At 44.0% G+C, this 19849-nt stretch overlaps 1 protein-coding gene across 1 annotated transcript in view; it reads left to right on the top strand.

Annotated features, from left to right (window-relative positions):
- Window positions 1-16430: 16430 nt before the first annotated feature.
- The window catches only part of KCNH5 (potassium voltage-gated channel subfamily H member 5), a 227699-nt gene continuing 224280 nt past the window's right edge, over window positions 16431-19849 (top strand). Inside the window, exon 1 of the mRNA XM_054027148.1 lies at window positions 16431-16616. Coding sequence (XP_053883123.1) covers window positions 16544-16616 — 73 coding nt within the window. The 5' untranslated portion in view covers window positions 16431-16543. The remainder of the gene's footprint in view (window positions 16617-19849) is intronic.

Genomic DNA, 19849 nt, shown 5'->3' on the forward strand with positions numbered 1-19849 from the left:
AATTTATTTGAGCATAAGCTTTCGTGGGCTAGAACCCACTTAATCAGATGCAACAGGAAATACAAGACAGAAGTCAAGTTCAAATCAGAGTGACTTCTGAATGATTTGTAATTGAGAAACAGTTTGACAAATTCCCTTCAAACTTGTCTTCAGAGTAAAACTGGAAATTTTCAAGCCAAACCAAGTTTCTAAGCAAATGTTATAGCAGGGCTAAAATAATGCATTTAATGAAAACTAGCTGCATTTGTGGACAGTCTATTGAGTCTCCTTAATATTCTGTATTGTAGAACTACGCTGTACAAACCTATCTCGGTCTCAATTATTATTTATCTACATGCTACTAATCCTTAATGATTTTAGTGAGGGGTTATGCATGCATACATAATATTATGTATCATTAACATAAGTCACATTGCAAACTCTGAAAATGAACATAATCTTTATTATGGTTGCAAACTCCTACTCTCTTACTCAGGGTAATTGTTCCAGGTAAATGTTCCAAGGGAGTAGAACTGGCTTTTGATCTCTTTACCCTAGTGGAAAGGAAAAAAGTTATTTCCCTCTCCAGCATTCTAAGTGGAGAGGTAAAATCACACGAAGGCACATAATATACCCCTAACTGCCTTGTATATTTAAAACAACCGAATAACTTTAATATTTGCTAATGCGAGGTACCTTTATTTTTAATTGGTAAGTGGATCAACAGGCTGTAGAGGCTTAAGGTCCCCTGGCTGCTGATGTATTCAACTGCAAAAGGTTCAAAGATTTGTAGTCCACGAGAAGGCGGAATCCTGCTGGTAGAGGGCAGAAAGCAGGCCATGATGACCATCCCTAGAAGATCTTTGCAAGCTGAAAGTGTGGGGAAGAATGGCTGTCAGCTGATCTCTCTGGATGCTCCCTTAGCCTGAGGGGGCCGGGAGTGGGGGGGGGGGAGGAGGTGGACCAGAACACACGCTGAGGATTTGCCCTAATGGAGGGAAAATAAATAATTACAAATGACAAACAACTTCTACGCTGCCTCCCTCCTCTATCTCCCTTCCTGAAGTTATATTTCTGGAGCTGGGGTATTTCTAATAATGGCCTTTCTTGAGGATATTTGTTGCTGTGGTGGTAGACTGGGTCTAAGGACCCTGGTCCAGAACTTGGAAGAACATGCCACATGATGTACAGCTTCTATAGGGGCAAATCTTCTCTCCTCTCCCAGGGTGCCACAAGCCAGCATGACTCTGGGATTAATGCATTTCCATTGTATAGATGGGGGAACAAGATCTAGGCAGCCCTTGCAGGGATTCTACAACTCTAGCATGATGCTGCAGAGCCTAGTTCCATTGTGTCTCCTTGCACCCAAGAGTTTGGGATCAGAGTGGGCCTGGGACTATTCTCCTCCCCCCTTCCCACTCACAGCTGGTGGGAGGAAGTTGTGAGGAGAACGTGAATGGTTGTGGACTGACTCTGCTGCCACTCTCTGACGATTCCTTCATCCCATGAGCTGTGCAGCACACAGCCAGCTATCTCAATCTGTGCATTGGATTCAGGCCTAGAGCTTTTTAAATGACTAGGTCATGGAAAACATATTTGCACATTGCACATATGAGAACTATTTGTAAGTACTCTCAAATGCAGTATCTGAATATGATGGGGGTCTGGCCCAGACCTATATGTGCTTTAAATGCAGGGTTATTTTTATCTGATTGTACCTTGCTGCAGATTCTATTTCCAAGTAAATGAAATACCTAACGTTTCAAAGGCACAGTTACTTCTTGGTCTAAAATGTAGTTGTTCCATAGTCACCAAAAATAAATAAATAAATAAATAAAATTGACTCTTCTTTTATATCAGACTACCCCTCTGTTTACAAATAAATTCCAGACAGTATTAGAGCTTTGCAATCATTTGGGCAATGGAAGAGTGCATTTCAATTTGAAAACTTGGTTTAGTTAACTTTTAAAAAACCCTGCTTCTTATTGAAAAATCTAAACCAGACCCATCTGAAGCAGTAACCTATAAGCTACAGCTCTCTGTAAAGAGGAAACCAGCACAAGTCCCCTTCTAAACCAATCTGTTTCCTAATCTCTATGTTCAGTAAGTTCTCAGGCAGGGAATGAAGTTTCTTCTCTCATCTACGTGTATTTTCTGTGGTTTGCAGTATCATTTGCTAATCTCTATGGAAAGCTACTCACCTCAATTGGCAGCTGCAAGACTTTTTGTGCCTTGAAATTTGCAAATAAATCACTGACTGCAACAATAGTTCACCATGTGCAGGATATTAATGCATATAAAGGCCCTGGACTGTAAAATCTAAATGTATTTTACTGAATCATTTATCTGGCATGTATGCAGTCCCAGTGCAACAACTTGATCATTATGAAAAATGTTTTCGAACTTTCCTGATGAGTCTACTGATCAATGTTCTGGCATACTAGGAAAGTAATAGCTTCACTTTACATGAAGTAAACATTAATGCGCTCTTATTCAATATTAGCTCAGTCCAAACTGTGTCAAAAAGCAATCCTTCTACTGGATCAGCTTTTACAAAAGAAAGTTATGTTATTTTACTGTCTGATAGAACAGCAAAGTAGGGACACTTTCCATGTTAATCAATTAGTCATGTAGAAGTCAGGACACTATTTCATTCTCAAGAAGCTCTGGAATAGTAACAGTAGCATTACTCATTACATAAGGATCAAGTATCAGGAGGTTCTGTGTCTACGATACAAATTTTCTGCATCGCCGGCAATAAAACCTAATAATATTTAATACAAGAAACTTGTCAGTGTGGTGGGGAGGTTGAGTTTTTAATGGCACTTGAGAGGCAATTCAGAGTTAAGGCTCTTAATTTTTCTGGTGATTTAATATTTTAAATATGCTGACTAAGGGCCTGCTCCTGTTTCCGTCGAAGTGAATGTCAAAACTCGCACAGACTTCATTGTGAGCAGGATGGGACCCAGTCTGACTCCAGCTCTAAACTTGGAGCGCTTGTTTTCTGCATATTTCATGGCGCCGTTGGGTTCAGATGAGGCATCTTCAGTGGTGCAAAAAGGCTTTGCTAGCATTTTACAGGGTAGCTGAACATCATTCCTGCTCCAATCCCACTCTTCCATTTAACGCCAGCTACAATAAAAATTAGAGAATGGCAGCATTCATCTTAAATCTGCATCTGTGGAAAAACAACCCAGTAACAAAGTTTGCTCTTGACCTGTAGCTGGTGTTATTCAAGTGAGAGCGGAGAGAGAGGAAGGGTGGCTTGGAGGATAACGCATTGGACTGGGACTCAGAGCTCTGTTCAATTATTGGCTTTCCAAGAGGCTTCCTGTGTGCCTTTAGGTCTTAACCACTTTGTGCCTCAGTTTCCTATCTGCAAAATAATTTCTTTCTCCCACACTTCAAGTCTCTTATAAGCTCTTTCAGGTGGGAGTTCTTAATATGTGTGTGGACAGTGCCTAGAATGGGGTGGCTTCTAGACTTTACTGGAATACAAAAACTGTTAATGAGTCTATTTAAATTCAACATTTAACACCCTGCTGAATGGCTTTTAATTAAAATGTCCATAAAAAATCACTTTGGAGCTGATCTCATAAGTAGTTTTATACCCAAAAGCAATTTTTGAGGAAGTTTTTAAAGTGAATGTAAATAGGTTTAGAACTGAAGCGCCATCTCATTCTGAACTGCATCACCATCAGTGCAACACTTTACATCTGATCTAGGAAATGCTTTACCTCTAATCGTGTCAGTTAGATTCGTGTAAATGGTCTCTCTGCTTTTTAAAGTTAAAAAAACAGAGGAAGGCTTTAAATTGTATAATTTCCCAGTACAAACTCATGTCATCAGTTTACACTATCCTGAGTTGTCACGTTGGTTGTGATTTTTTCCCATATGTCTTCAATGCCTTCATATTGCTAAAACCCGGTGACACTAGTTAAAAAAACTTTCTCTTAGCTCCTTGCAGTCTGAGGGAAGGTTTCAGCACCTTGGCATAGCTCTCACACAGAGAAGGAGACAGAATGTGTTTCTGAGGCTGGTAACTACTCTGGGAAAAGAAATCAAGAGACTGACCGGCCCAGACTGACCTGCAGTGTTCTTTGTCTTGAGCAGCACCCAGCGTTGCTTTCTTTCTTTCCACCCTGGATTTCCCGTCTGCCTATCAGAAGTGCTTTCTGCTGGGTCAGGAGCAGCTTTTCTACTCAGGGACAAAGTAAGGTCTCGGCACTCTAAAGACATGCCAAACCCACGAAAAAAACCCTGCAGAAATTGGGCTTGTTTTTGGCTTAATTGGCTTGTGAGTTGCTTGTTGGCTAGTTTTTTGCTTGTAGCTTGTTGCTGCTGCTGCTTCTTCTTCTTTTTTTTTTTTTAATCGGCTCCCAGCAAGCAGGGGCAAAGAGGGGAGAGAGTCAGAGGTGCGCAGCAGGCCCACCACAGTCCCAGACTGCAGGCCGCGGGGATCTAGTCACATAGAGTGTTGGGGCTCTTAGGGATTGGCTTGTTTTGGCCTTGTTTTGAAATGGGATTAGCTTGATTTTTGGTTTATTGTAAAAGTCGGGGTGCTTATTTACCACATGAAAGTTGGCACCTGTGCTCTAAACCCATGCCTAGGGCCTCTGCTCCTGGAGTCATGTGATTGCACAGTCAGAATTTCAGTTTCATTTTTAAAAAAATGTCTCTTGCCCTCATGGCTGTGAAGAAAAGCTTGCATATGTGACCAGAGTGTAACTGATACAGGGAGCCTGAAACAATAGCTCTGATCAGGGAGGGTTTTAACTCCACGACCCCCTGCTACGGATGGCTCTACCGACACCACCCCAGCAGTAGAGACTGTGCATGGCAGGAAGAGAAGAATGCAATGTTCCCAACCCTAGCTGCTGGCATAGGCACTGAAGGTCCGCCTGCTGCCATCTCTCTATCGGGGGGGAGGGAGGAATGGCCCCTACTGCTCCTGATAAGAGGGCCCCCATTGCCATTCTTGGAGGGAGAAGGGACCCCTATGCTGTTGCTCCTGCCTCTGGGGGTGGGGGGTAGAGCCAGCCTTAGGGAAAATGGCATCCTGGGTGAACTTTCTAGTATTGCTCCGGGAGCAGCGGGCAGTGACTCAGCAGGCAGAACAGCAGCAGGTGGAGTGGTGCTGCAGGTGCCATGCTGCCAGGAGAGCGGAGGGGGACCACGTGAGTGCCTGGCTCACACCCCGCAGCACCCTTTGCCCCCTCCCCACTGTCTCCCAGGTGGGCACAGCCCTTTTGCAGCGTCTTGACCACAGTGCTGTGGGCCATCACCCACCCACAAGGCCGGCCCTGGTGCGGGGAGTGGGCATACCACCACCACCATCACCCCTAGTGGTGACTGTGAGGGCAGCGCCACAGACCACATCATGGTATGTTTAGGGCCCCGTATTGTCTTAATCCAGCCCTGACCCTACTGGTCTCTACGATTGTGAGTTGTGTAAGACCCCTCTCCTATCAAGGACACCATTGTATTCCCCTCTACCCTCACCTACATGTGAGTCTGGGACTGACATCTGACTCAGGTTGCACATTTTGCCCCGCTGAATCCTAGTTTAGATTTGCACCCTTGAAAATGACCAGTTTGTCTTTAACTTCTTCCTTTGGCCCATTTGGTAAAACCTTTTCAGAAATCATCACCTTCCCCTAAATGTGTGGCTGAAACCATTTCCCCTCACCCTTAAGGGACTGGATGAGATATTGGCAGAAAGAGGAAAAAATATGATTATTAGAAAAGATCCACTGAACTTAATTCACAAAATCAGCATGATGTACCCATGCCTAGAAGAATGTGGGTCTTTGTCTCCCTCCAGTGCCTGGCTTTCATGAGAGGTTAATGAATCCACTACAGCTGCTAATTAAGGATTTGGGGGGGGGGAGATTTTCAAAGGTACTTAGGAGCCTAGTGGGAGTTTTAAAAGTGCCTAAGCAGGTTAGGCACCTAAACTGCTTAGGTACTTTTGAAAATCTCACTAGTGCCTGTGCGCATCCTTAAGCAACTAAATACCCTGGAAAATCTGGTCCTAAGTCTCTTAGTGGTGCTGTAAAGTACTATATATTAAAATTTTCTGTCTGCAAAACTAGAGTCTTTTTCAGGAGATTTAGTGATTCTTTGCAGCTCTTACCAAAATAACTTCACTTAACGTTCTTTGTATTAAGATTGCTGTGATCATTAACATTTCCTGTATAGCATTAGATTTGGAAAGTCATTCTGCCCTCCCACAGCCAAAAACATTAATTTCATATCTGATTCTGCATGCATAGCTCCTACTAAATTGAATAGGAGTTTTGTATGTACAGTGGCTAAAGGATTGGTCCCACCAAGGGCTGGATCTCGCAAACCCTTACTGTTTTTACTCATGTGAATAGATTTGAATAGGATTATTCACCTAAGTAAGAATTACTCATGTCTAAGGGTGTAGATCCTATTTGTCAAAAGTGCCACGTGGAATAGACACTATTTTTAGGCATTTTAGTTGTAGAGGACTCTTGGCATATACAGTGCCTCCTCTAAAATAGCAGCTCTTCCAGTTATCATTCTTTTCTGAGATGATTCAGCTATTGGCAGAAATAACCCAAAGAGAATATGATTTTGGATCACGTGAATTCTTTGCATCACATTTAACATGATTGTTGTTTCAGGTATTATCTATTTGTGGACAGAAATGTTTTTCTCTAATTTCATAAAGCCAAGAAAAACAGACTGGTGAGTGTTTTTTTTTTTTTAACTTGGTAACTCAATATTTTTAAAGCTAACAATAAAAGTTATTGGTCTCAGGCCCCTATTTCTCAGGAAGAAATATTGCTATGGGAAGTCCCCATAGGTCAATTAGAAATCTCTGATGAATTTCACTGCTGACATTTGGTCTCCTTAAAGTGGAGTTATCTTTCCCTTCTTATTTCAGATACTGAACCATTTCAATCCATTGCACGTTGACCAACCACCTCTTCTGCAAAATCTGTATTATTGTATGTATTACATATGTAGGAAAGATACAGTACATATATACTATATATAAGGATGTGATATGCATGTTGTAAACTGCAGAGCCATACAATTCATTCATTTATCATGCACCTTTAACCATCTTATATGCCTTTTGGCCAATAATTCATCTCCCTGGGATCAGATCAGATCTGATCTATTCTGTTTTGGTTCTTAATGTTCCTCTCCCATAGCAGCTTCAAACAGTCTCCTTTTGGTTAAAAATAAATAAATAAATAAATAAATCAACCCTTCAGAGAATATTTCCTTATCTTCTCACCAAATATGGAATTTCCTCCCAAAGTCCCACATCCCAGGATGGAAAAGTTTCACTCCTGCCTGAGTAATGTTTTTCTAACCATAAATATGACACAAGATTATTATCTGTTATTTCATTGCCTTGCAGGGATGGAAATGCAAGCTTTATGCCATTGGAAATAAGGGGATTCCTATCTTTCCAGTGGGACCAAGCATTTGGGGCCTGATCCAAAGTCCATTGAAGCTTTGGGTCAGGGCCTTGCTTCCAGCCCTAGAAGGCACCATGATAATGGACTTCTAAAGTTGAGGCTCTTTTTTTATACATATATAAAAGCTATTTTAGGTCATTTTAGAGGCTTTTATGTCTCTCTCTGAGTCCTGCACAGTTGGACTGATATCTAAAGCATCTGGCTTTGCTGGCAGAGGGTGTGAAATATAGTCCCAATAATGGCTTTTCTAAATCTATATTGCACATTACATCAAAAATACCTACATTGAAGATAGTTAAGGTTGCAAATTCAGGCACTCAGAAGTTAGGAAATGCCAATATTAACATTGGCTGTGCAACCTTAATTCAGCCCCTTTGTGTGCATGCATTACCGTACAGCCTTTAATTACATGAGCACATATTATTTTTCCACAGGATCTCTTGCCTTATTCAGTGCACCAGATGGATGGTGCTCAAGGAATTAATCAGGGTTCTGTAGTGAAGATCACTGTTGTTTGTAGGACCCCTGCTTCATTTGTTGCAGAAGTTGAAAAGTGTGTAGTGAATAAGGCAGGGGACTGCAGGAAAAGAAAGGATAGTCTCTCGGTTTAGGTAGTTGAATGACACCCTGGAGAACTGGATTCCATCCCTGCCTCTGCCACAGAGTTCTTATGTGATGCTGGGCAAGTCACATAAACCAAAATTTTCACAAGTGGCCACTAATTTTGTGTTCCTTGTTTAATGAGTGCCCAGCCTGAGATGCTTGGGGTGTCATTTGCAGATGTGCTGAGCTCTCACAACTGCAACTGAAGTCAATGGGCACTGGACATACAAAAATGGTACATACTCTTTTTACCTTGATCTCTCCATACCTCAGTTTATCATCTGCAAAATGGGGATAATAATATTTCCCTCCCTCACAGGGGCTGTGAGAAGACAAGTTTGTTGATGTCTATGAAGCCCTCTGATATTATGGTGATGAGCACTGTAGAAAAGTCATGAGGAAGTTAATAATTCTGTCCTCAGTGCAGGGTTTGGATGGTGTGCAGTGAATATGGCATCAGGCCACACATTGATTAAGTATGAAAAGAACTATTGACTAGTCACCCAGTCATTGAGCACCATCCAGCACTAGATGAACTGTGGACGGCAACCTTAATTCTAGCATTTTCTAACTCCTGAGCGCTCAACTTTGCCACCTGAACATTTTCAAATGCAGTTTTCTGTATGTAATTTCTGCTTCTTTTTGTTGTTCGTAACTAAAGTGGCTAATGGGGAGGACCTGTCACCCCCAATGTTTGTATTCATCTGGCTTTAATTTCGTAACACAGCGAGGTCAGCGATTCATCACAGCAATGCCTAGCGCACAGCCCTAGACTCTCATAATTGTGATGTCATAGTGGTCCCTTCTGTCATTATCTATGAATCTGTCATCATCTAGTCTGTCCTCCTGCATAACAAGTCACAGTTTTACCATCACAAACGTGTAGCATGCCACAATTTAACATCATACAAGCACCAATAAGGAGTGTTATTGATATGCCAACTTACTCACTGTCACTGAGAGCTGGATGAAAAAATGTCAGCCAAGCTTTTTTCTGACAAAAATGAGCTTTTTTACCACAACCAACATTTTTGAATTATTATAAATAGTTTTGCTTTGGAAAGCAAAAAATAAAAATAAAAATCCCACTTTTTGTTCCATTTTTATCCCTCTCCCCTTTCTAATGGGGAAAACTTTTTTTTAAAATAAAAGACCGAGAAATTGTTTGTTTGTTTTTTTTCACAAAAATGATTTTTTTCTAAAATTAAATAAAAGAGAAAATGCTGGGTTTTTTTGTAGAAAACCAAAAAAAATATATATTTCAAATAAAATACTTTATTTCAAAAATGTTCATGAAATATACTTAAAAAAAAAACAATTCTATGAGCTCCTCAAAGGATATGTATTACACTACACCCGCCCTGTCCTCTGGAAGAAAGGTTCTTAGGCTCAGACCAGATCTATATGCTCTCCATGCTCCCGGGGCACGGCTGCAGTGTAGAACAGCTCTGAACAATGCTAAGTGTGTCCCACCTCTCAGTAGTGCATGTGTAAAAATACTGTCATATTTATGTGGGTGGTTTCTGCCTGGTGCCCAGACAGCTCCAGAAGAACCTAGTTTACTTTGTTACACATAAACATTGAAAGCAAAGGCAAAATTATGACTAGATTAAAAAGCTCTTCTTTTGGTAATGACTGAGAACTCATTTGAGGGGAAAAAATCAAGGAGCATCTTATGAGCTATATAATGCTGGCCATGTGCATTCCTTGGTTTCCTCCTCCTCCTCCTCTCAGTATGAATTTGTGCCAAAATGAGAGAGTTTTTCAATTCGTATGGTAAGTATATAGAAAATAATAATTAAGCAGATTACTTGAATGAACAGGGTTTCCTACCAAAGGTGACATAAAAAAATGGAGTCTGGCCTGCAGCTGGTTGAAAATGTGCCTTGTTTTGTTAATTGATGTTTATGTAAGTGGAAGACTATGACCAGTCTTTTGGTCCATGGGGTCTTTAACTGGATTGGCTGCAGTGCCAAAATAATAAATACTCTCCACGGTAACATAACCCATTCTCATATGGTGTAGATATTAAGGGCCAGATTCTCAGCTGGTATACATTGACTTCAGTGGCGCTACATACATCTATACCAGCTGAGGATATCTCCATAATACTTGACTGACGTGCACAAGGGTGTTTATGGAAATGTCATTGGAGGGGAGTGTTGAGATCTGAGCTATGTCCTAATAGTGATAATATAAAGAAATGAAATGAAGTGATGGAGGAAGAGAGGGCAAGAGGAAGGAATGGTACCCTGTGATGGGGTGTTTGCCCCATACTGGCTTGCAAGGGGTTAATAGAGCCCTAGAGAGACTGCACAGGAAGCAGCCAATAGGAGAGGGGCTGCGAGGAGTAGCCAATCAGGGCCCACCAGACCCATACAAATAGAGCCACAGGGCACAGCATAGTCAGTTACTCCCTGGGACTCAAGGAGGGAGGTCTGGGTGCCATGCAGGTGGAAGGAAGCTAGCATCCCGGAAAGAGCAGTGCTGGGTAAGAACTGGCTGGCTGTTAGGACCAGAAGTGGCCCAGGGAAATATACTGAGTTGGAGGGGAGGCATCAAGTGGCTGCCATCTACAGGGTCCCCTACACTTGCCACTGGGGAAGCAGGAGCAGAGATTGTGACCCAGCTGGAGGAGTCATGAAGAGGACACCGTGGTCCTTGGAGTGATGTGTGTCTGGGAGCAGATGTGATGGTGGGCGAGGCCCCACCGGGAGAGGGCATACCAACCTGTGGAGCTAATCCCAGGAGAGTCGGCAGGAGGTGCTAGTGCAGTGAATGGAGCCCCGTCAAATACCCCTTCATTTATGTGTCCTTATCTCCTGTGTTATATTTAAATTGTGAGCCCTTGGGGAAGGAACCATCTTTGTTCTGTGTTTGTACTGTGCCTAGCACAATGGGGTCCTGGTCTATGACTAGGCTCCTAAGTCCTATGGTAATACAGTAATAATAATATTTACTGTTCCACTCCAGTACTCAAATGTTCTAATTCCTTGGTTCCTTCCTTTTGGAAATATTTGATTTTTTTTAAAAGAATTTTGAAATTGACATTTTTTTCTTAAACTAGAATTATTGTATTTAATTTTTTAAAATACATGATTCCCTGAACCACAGGATTTCAAGTGGTGGTGCATGAACAAACTGGAGGGCATGATTTGGATTAGCATTTTTATGGCAGGAAAGTATATTTGGAACTCAAATGAATTTTCTGTCCCACTTAAAAACAGGCAGTTGAGAGAGACATTTTTTGACTAGGAAGGAAAAGGGTTAGCAGGCTCTTTCCAGATTACACCAATCTCAAATCTATCTGACAGCTCACTGCTTGCTAGTTTGCCACTCTGTTTCCAACTAACAACCAAGTATAATTTGAAGATCCCCACAAGATGACAGAAGTCTCCTTTGCCGTTTGCTGTTTGCTCTCTTTCACATCAGACCTTTTCTTTTCAAGGTTATCTTTAGACTTACTGAGCAATTCAGGACAGAAATGAGATGCCAGAAGCTGCTCTGGAGGGCACCTTAGTTAAATGTTTGAAGGAAGGCTCGGGTCCCACCATGTACACTGTACTCTTCCTGTCCTTCCAGACAGTGGTGACATTTAAGGATTTATCCCTGGAGCCTGTTCCCCTCAAAAACCTACAGTCCAATTAGTGCCGCTGAAACTAGAGTGGTAGAACTACTTTTTAAAAAATGTGGTATTCAGAATTGGATGCCTGAAGCGTAGCAGATGGGCTGAGTGTTGGACTCAATTGCCATTTTAAAAATGTTGAGGAAAAGTGAAGTAAACATAAGTGGAAAGGGAAAGCAAGCGAGGGTGTGGATCCAAAATTCAAAGAGCTGGCTTTGTTTTCAGAAGTGAGGAGTAAAATAGATAAAAATAAATAAAAGAATCCAGATTGGGCTGGAAGCAGAGTGACTGGAAATATTATCCAGCTAGGACAGTCAGTTTGGCTATGCATGGGTGCACCCAAAGGGCCACCTTACATCTCCTTAAAGAAACAGGCATGGAGTACTCCACATGCCAATTATTAGAAGCCGACTTTTTCTATATCTGGGGCAGTGCTCACAGGGGGCAGCTTTTAAAAAATCATTCCTGGAAGGACAGCCCCTGAACATTTCAGCTGTGTTTCTGAGGAGATAGTCTACTGAAGGTTTGACACTTTGGGCCTGATTCTGTTCATGTGCCAGTTTTATGTTGGTGTGATTCCACTGATTTCATTGTAGCTACTCCTGATTTGCATTAGTGCAAATCAGAACATAACCTGTGTTTGGATTTTCAGCAGTCCAGGTAACTATCTACTAGGCTGCTACATGTATTGACAGGAAACTTGGGGCTCTAAATAGTAGACTTACGGGTTTCAGGAAGAAAAGGCCCCCAATATGGCATGCTTAGTTTTAATCACATTAAAAGTTCAATTGATTTTAGTTAGGCCTTGATCCAGAAAACCAAAGTGGCAGAAAAATTGAAAAGATTCTGATTAGAAACAGGATGTTTGCTCTGGAATAATCTCCTAAAGGGAGGCACTAGCACTTGAGTCAGTGTGAGTGAGCTAAACACTTGAGAATATTCTGTAGGGTATCCTTCTGTACTGGCAGGGATGGGCCAATACCTAATAGCTTCTCTCCATCTTTCTTTCTGTGATCCTATGTAGTCTGAAATGATTTTTAAAAAATAGCATAAGCGGAAACAATAGACACACTGCTCTCTTCCAGGGTCCCTGCCTCATTCACAGGATTTTATTCCCCAATCCTTTTCAAGTTATTGTCAGAATTACTATATAACTTATGATCATGCTGGAGGGGGAAACTGGAATTGGTCAAGAGCATAGAAAAGCATGCACCGCAATTAATGTGCACTCTCTCACCACACACTGACTCATCTGTTCCTCTGGGACTCTGATGTAGGAAAGGAGAGATACGGTAGTGCTGGATACCAAAATAAAATAAAGGGGTTGTAGATGGCTGAGCCATCTCTGCCCCAGCTGCCTCCCTCTCTTTATGCATAACCACCCACGTGTGGCCAGATTTACACTTTTTGCTAAAACATTGCTCCGTGTCACAGATCATTATCCATGTTGCCAGTTTTTGTGATTTTTATCTTTATTGGTTGTTTTTTTTTCTAGCACCAGCTCACGGGGTCATGTGAATATATGAGAATATCAGCTTTCATTTGTAAAAGCAAGTGTCTAGTGCTCACCTCATGGTTGTAGAGAAAAGCATGAAAATGTCAGTCCCGAGCACCCTAGGGGCTCAAAAGCCAGAAAGAACCCCAGACATTATTTGTTTAAAAATTATAATTTTTAAGCTAATTGAGTGATTGTGTGTACCTGACTCATAATTTTTGAATGGTTGGGGTTGGCAATATTGCATTATTTTTTATAATGTATATTGGAATAGTGCCTCAGTCACACCTGTTGTGCTAGGTGCTGTACAAACACAGTATAACACAATACGTGGCCCTAAGGCATTTATTATCTGGACTCAATTCTGCCACGACAGCTGCAAGGTATCAGACAACTTTTAATGGCTAGACTGAGGACCACTTGGGGCAGAACACTGACAGACAGTGAGGGAAAATTGATACTTAGTTATGTAATTATAAAAATTAAAAAAATGTGTGAAGATAAAAATGGTATGTATCGGAGTCTCCCTGTCCTCCCAGCTTTTATATCTTGCTAGTCTTGTAGATTGTAAACTGCCTGGGACAGGCACCATGTCTAGCATTGTTTATACAGGTCCTAGCCTACCAAGGCCCAAGTCCTGATGGGGAGCTGCTGGGTTCTCATGTAACTGTAAGTCATCATACATTAATGTTAGCACAAGTCTTATAGTTGTGGTTATTAGGTTTATTACTTGACCTGAAGCTCTGTTTTTTAGTGACTTATACAAAAAGTAGTGATAGGCTGGGGGCTGTTTCCCAGTGATACAATAGTACATTGAAAAAACCCAAATGCAGAAGACATTTAAGGCCAAAGTTCTCTGGAGTGGTGCAACTGCGCTGTGCCATATTGCTGACATAACCTGACCATAAAGCCAGTTTTAATTGCAATGGGATGGGTGATGGGAATCACCCCAGTGTAAGGCCTGATGTTTTAGTCTACCCTTTTGTGTGCAGCATCTTCACTCCTGCTCCATGCATTGTGGCTGCACCAGGGTGCCAGGCCCATGGCCTCATGTGGAGGACTTCCCCTATCAGTTATAAACCTAGTTCAGGCTCATCGGATTTGCGGTATAAAAACGGTGACAGTCTCCCTTTAAAAGCAGGTCTGTCGGGGCTTATACAACTGCCATTTAAAGAGTACCGCACACAGGAGTAGGAGGGAAAGGTATGGGTGCTGCCCAAACCAGATACTAAGGAAGAGCCTCACCAATGTAAATCGGGCAGTTTGCCACATTCAACAATTCACTAACAAGAGGCAACAGGGTAGATGGGAAAATCTGGGTGCAGGGGCAGCAACCTCCAAGCTTGCTAGGAAGGGCCTGGCTGATGAGCTGGGAAAGGCTGGGTAAGGGGGTGTGTCCTGTCCTGTCCTTCATCCTCAGCTTTCCTTTCCTTGTGGGTTGCAAGTTTTGTTTGGATGGATTCCTGGAGGTTTCATCACATGATGTAATCTCTAATTAAAGATTAATGTTTAATTTGTAGAGACTCCAGGACAATTCTGGAGGCTTGGCAACACTGCTTTCTTTCCCTCAGCCTGCAGCCAGCTCCTGCCCTGCCCCAGGACCGTGCACATCAGTGAAGCCCATCATATACTAGGTGCTAGCAGGCTGATGGCAGGGAGTAGCTGCCAGCCAGGTTTAGTCATCAGACAGCAGCCAGTATTTCTGCCCATAATGGTTTTGGAGCAAGACTGTCTCTCTCGCTCTGGGACACGCTGAGTTGGCCTGGATGGCTGCCGGGGTGTGTGCCTGTCTGTGCACTGGAGAAAACAGACACTGCCCATCAAGGCTGGGAAGAGATCGACACTTGTTCTTGGCTGGGGGCAACGGCGAGGTGGCAGCATTTCCCCTCTTCCCTGGAGCCTGGTTTCTGCTCAGCCTAGGGGCGTTTAAATCTCGCCCTGGACGGGAGGGGCGGGATTATAACCCTTTAGGCCAGGAGAGTTTGTGGGCACCTTCAGCTCGAAGAGGCTGGGGGAGAGATGGGCTCTTACCCACCCCTGTCGCCCGGGAATATCCCATCCCAGGGCGCAGGTAAACCAAGCTGTAGCATTCCTCTGACCCCCACCCCAAGTGCCTGCCACAGGGTCGGCAGCCGAGGGTCTTTTCCCGCCGGGAGGGGGGCGAGATCCCGTGTGTGTGTCTCTCTCCCCCCCGGACCCCTCTCAGCCCCAGCTGTAGAGGGATTCGCCCAGCCACGGGCACAGTCCTGCTCCGCATCTCCCTCCGCGAGCCCACGCCAGGCACAGCCCCGTCTCAGCGAGGGAGGCTGCCCCTGCCCCAGCCCAGCAACCACGGGCTGGGCGAGTCCCTCCGCTTTTATCCCGCGGCAGAGGTGGCCGAGGGAGGATGCTCTTGTCTCCCTCCGAGTTTGCTGTTGCGGGCGGGGACTGCAAGGGGTTAAAGCCCCATCTCCCCGCCTGCCCCAGCTCCGGCTCAGCGCTACGGTAGTTGCTTGGCTGACTCCTCCCTCCCCCCCCATCTGCATCAAACGCCCAAATCTCCTGAATTATTCAGCCGCGCTCCCCCGCCCCCTCGCAGGACGGAGCATCTCCCGGTAACTTTTAGGCAGTGGGCAGGTCAGCGCTGCCTCCAGTCCGTCCCTGCCAGGAAACCATCCCGCCGCCCCCAGCCAGGCAGCATCCTCGGCAGAGCGCCCTGCCTCCCGCAACCCCCGGGCTTTCTGCCTCATGCACCTTCCCGCCCCCCCGCAACCTGCACCGCCGGCGCTCGGGGGCTTTGAGCGGCGCCGCGTCCTGCCGGCTGCATCCCCCGCTCCTCTGCGCGCACGGGGCAGCCCCAGTTGCTCGGGGAGCCACGGTCCGGCGGAGCTAGGCAGGCTGCGGGGGGCTCCGAGCCCCGCTCGCTAACCCCGAAGCGGCCGCCCCGCGCTGTCCAGGGTGCGGGCCGGGGGCAGCTGCAGCAGCCCTTTGGGGCCAGCGCTCCCTGGCTGGGGCGGCCAGCGCCTGACCCGGCTCCCGGCTTGCTCCAGCGCAGCGGGGAGCTCCCGGGGAGCTGAGCGCGCGCTGTTCCCGCCAGGCGGGCTCAGGCTCGCAGGGGGCGAGCTCGCGGGACCATGCTGGCCGCCGGCGGCGGCGGCAGCAGCAGCGGCGGCCCGGCAGGCGCGCAGGCGCAATCTGCCCGGAGCCTGCGGTTCCCGAGCCCGGCGTGCGGCACCGCCACAGTCTGGGCTCCCCCCGCCGCCCGAGCGCTACTACCATGAACTGCTCCATCCTCGCCGGAGCTACTCACCGGCACTGGGCGCGAGACACCTCCCCGGCTGCCCCCAGCCGCCACCGCCGCGCCCCTGCCGCTCCAGAGCCCGGCTCTGCAAGCGCAGGATGCCGGGCGGCAAGAGAGGGCTGGTGGCACCGCAGAACACCTTCCTGGAGAACATCGTCCGGCGCTCCAGCGGTAAGAGCTCCCCGGCACCTCACCCCCTGCCCGGCCCGGCCAGGGACACCCCGCCCGGCCCTTTCGGGGGACCCTGCCTTGTAGATCAGGACCAGAGCGGGGGAAAGTTAGTTGCTGCTGGGCTAGGTTATCATCGCAACTTTATGGTGTGCTGGGTGTCTTTAGACTGGATGCAGCCCGCTAGCCACGGGCATGCTCTTAATCGCCGTCCAGCGCTGCTGCTGGTCTGCTTGGCACAATATGTGGCTGGGGAAAGAAGCCCGAATACATTTGCTTTTCAAAAAAAACCCTCTGACCCTCATCAGTGCAATAGCAAAGAAGCCCCCCCCCCCTCCCCGCCGATTATTTGTGTCTTCAGCAGGTGAAGATCAGAGAGGAATAAAGCCCTGATTTGTTTAGCAGCTTTCTTTCCTGTTAATTTAAGGAATTTGGTTAATTCCACGTGATGCCTGAAGTTCTTCGGGAGGTTTCGTCATCTAGCATTGGTAACTTTAGCTCTCCAGCTAAAAGAGTGTCCCACACTGACCGCGATAATAGACACAGTTGACAAATTAGAGAAGATACTTTTATTGTAAAATTGTTCAGCCACCACTTTCTGTCTTTATTTAATTAAACTGAAAAAGTGTATGTTTGTGAGTGTGCATTTCCACTAACAGCAAACTATGCTGTTAATTTCCCATAAAAATAATTTCTGTAGAGAACATAATTTACCTGTAGTTGTAGATATCTGATCTATCCAGCATTTGCTGTTCTTCATCTGGTACCTTCCCCCCCTCCATATAGCTTCTTTAGTGCATGCCAACTTTATTATTATTTATTATTAATTGCATTTAAATACTTTGAGTTTTTGTGAACTGGTTCTGTGAATAAATAATCAAAAACATATTTTGAAACTATATATTAAATATATTCTTAATTCATTCTATGTCTTTAAAAATGGGTCTACCTAATAGGCTCACTTTTTATCTTTCTTTTGTTGTTCTGTGGTCTAAAGCTCATAGAGTTTTGTAACACTTCAACACTAATTTTTGTTGCAAAGGTGCTGTTAGGATTTACAGTGACTTGGGTGGTGGTAATCCTGTAGCTGTGCAAACATGCTGAGTATTGTCTGCAGTTCCACACCCGCAGACTCCTCTGTTTTATATATATATATATATATATATAATGACAGGATTGTTGGTTTTCAAAATTCCATGGCCATAAAATTATTCATTGCCTCTGGAATCTATTTTAGCCTTGCAGCGCATTAGGAAACACGTTCAGGAATATCACACATTAAAATAATGAAATGGGTACAGATCATCCCACCAACAAAACACAGATGATACTTTGGGCTAAACTCTGACCTCCTGCTTAGTCTTTACTGAGGCAAATTTCTATTGAAGTGAGTGGGAGCTTGTATGAATAAAAATGGAAAAAGGACCTCAGAATTTGGCCTATTGATACCATACAAAAGTTTAGATCAGCAACGTGATGGCTAACACTGACCATTTATGTGCTGCCAATGTCCGCGTTAATCTAGTAACATGAATCAGAAAGAGGGACAGAGGAGAGGAAAGTGATTTAAAAAATTGCAGAATGTATCGTTAACGCATATTCTAATGTTATCTGAAGTCCAGCTGAGCAGTAGTTCTTTCCATGCCTTCAGTTGCACTGTGCTAAGTTCATTTCATATTTCTGCCTTAAGTGGTACAGTTTGTTGGGTTTGACACTGATGTCGGATGAAGAATTTGGAGGCTGATTTTACGCCCATTGAAGTCAATGGGAATTTTGCCATTGCCTTCAATGGGAGCAGAACTGGGACCTAGAAATTGTTGGTCAAAGAATGTTGTTCTTGGTTTTAAAATGTCAGCTTCATAATAAACCAGCAAACATTTTTATCTTTTTCTTCCTCTTGTATTGCCGATATCAAATGCTCTGCTTGGCTGCTGATTCCGTGTCAAGTTCTATAGCGGTACGATCACGGGAAGTAGGGGTCTCTTGCAACAGTGTACTCGCCAGAATTTTAAATGAAAGATTAAATAATACGGAGGATCTCAAAGCATTGAATGAATTATAATTACACTTCACAAGCAGATCAAGGAGGTACAAATAAGCATTAGCATCCCATTTTAAAGATGAGTAAACTGAGGCATGGGGAGTTCAATTGTTGTGCCCAAGGTTACACAGGAAATCAGTGGCAGGGCTGGCAACAGAACCCTTAATCTCTTGTTCTAATTAGGTCACTTGGCTATCCTAATGAAAGTTTAGTAAGGCTTAAGGTACCAAAAAAATAGAAAAGCTCAGTAGGTTTTTTAAATTGTACTTTTAAAAATACTTTATTTTCCATCTAATTTAAATTTGACCAAAAATGGGAACATGGGATTTGCCATATGGGATCAAACCACTGATTCCTCTAATCTGCCTCCTATAGTGGCTGGTATCTGATGCTGGAGGAATACAACAACTTTCCATAATGCACCAAGCCAATTGTACATTGATGGATGGGTTGGGAATGTCTTCCTAGCTCATGCAGGTAATCAGTTTTATACCCTGAAGCATGAGATTAGATTATTTTTATTTCACTTAATGACTCACGTTGTCATGGTCATAACATTATTCATGCTTTTTGGAAATCAGCAGCACTATTGGATTCCATGACATCTTTCATTAGCAGTTAGTTCTATATTGCATGGGCCATAATGAATGGCTCTTGAGTGGGCCAAATCCTGCTCTCATAGTCTTGTCTGTAGTCAGTATAAGGCAAGCAGGACTATACACCCCGTGAAGTAATATTGATTTTTGTTTATTATATCTGTACTCACAGATTTCAAGTCACCCTTCACTGTCACGGAACAGAGTAAACAAAAAGGGCTTATTTTTTTATTATAATCTTCAATATTTTGAATATCTCAATCTAGTCCCCTCTAATTTCTTTCTAGGTTAAATAATGCTATTTTTGTTTGTGATTTCTCATCACATATTAAATCCCATCAGACTTCTTTACGGCCATATATTTTGATTGAACAACTGAACATTTATATACAGAATTACAGTAATTTTATAAAGTTGACATTCATGCTGACTCTGCCTTTTGACAGTGGGAGTTTTGTGCACAGATTGAGTGTGGTAGATAGACCTTGGTGTTAAAAACAGTCATATGGTTGATTTTAGCATGAACTGGAAACTTTCTGTTTAGGAAGCTCAAGAACCTTTCCCTTCCCCCAGTTTTGGTTACAAAATAGATTAGACTC

This window comes from Malaclemys terrapin, chromosome 4, assembly GCF_027887155.1.
Source record: "Malaclemys terrapin pileata isolate rMalTer1 chromosome 4, rMalTer1.hap1, whole genome shotgun sequence".
NCBI classification, from domain to species: Eukaryota; Metazoa; Chordata; order Testudines; family Emydidae; genus Malaclemys; species Malaclemys terrapin.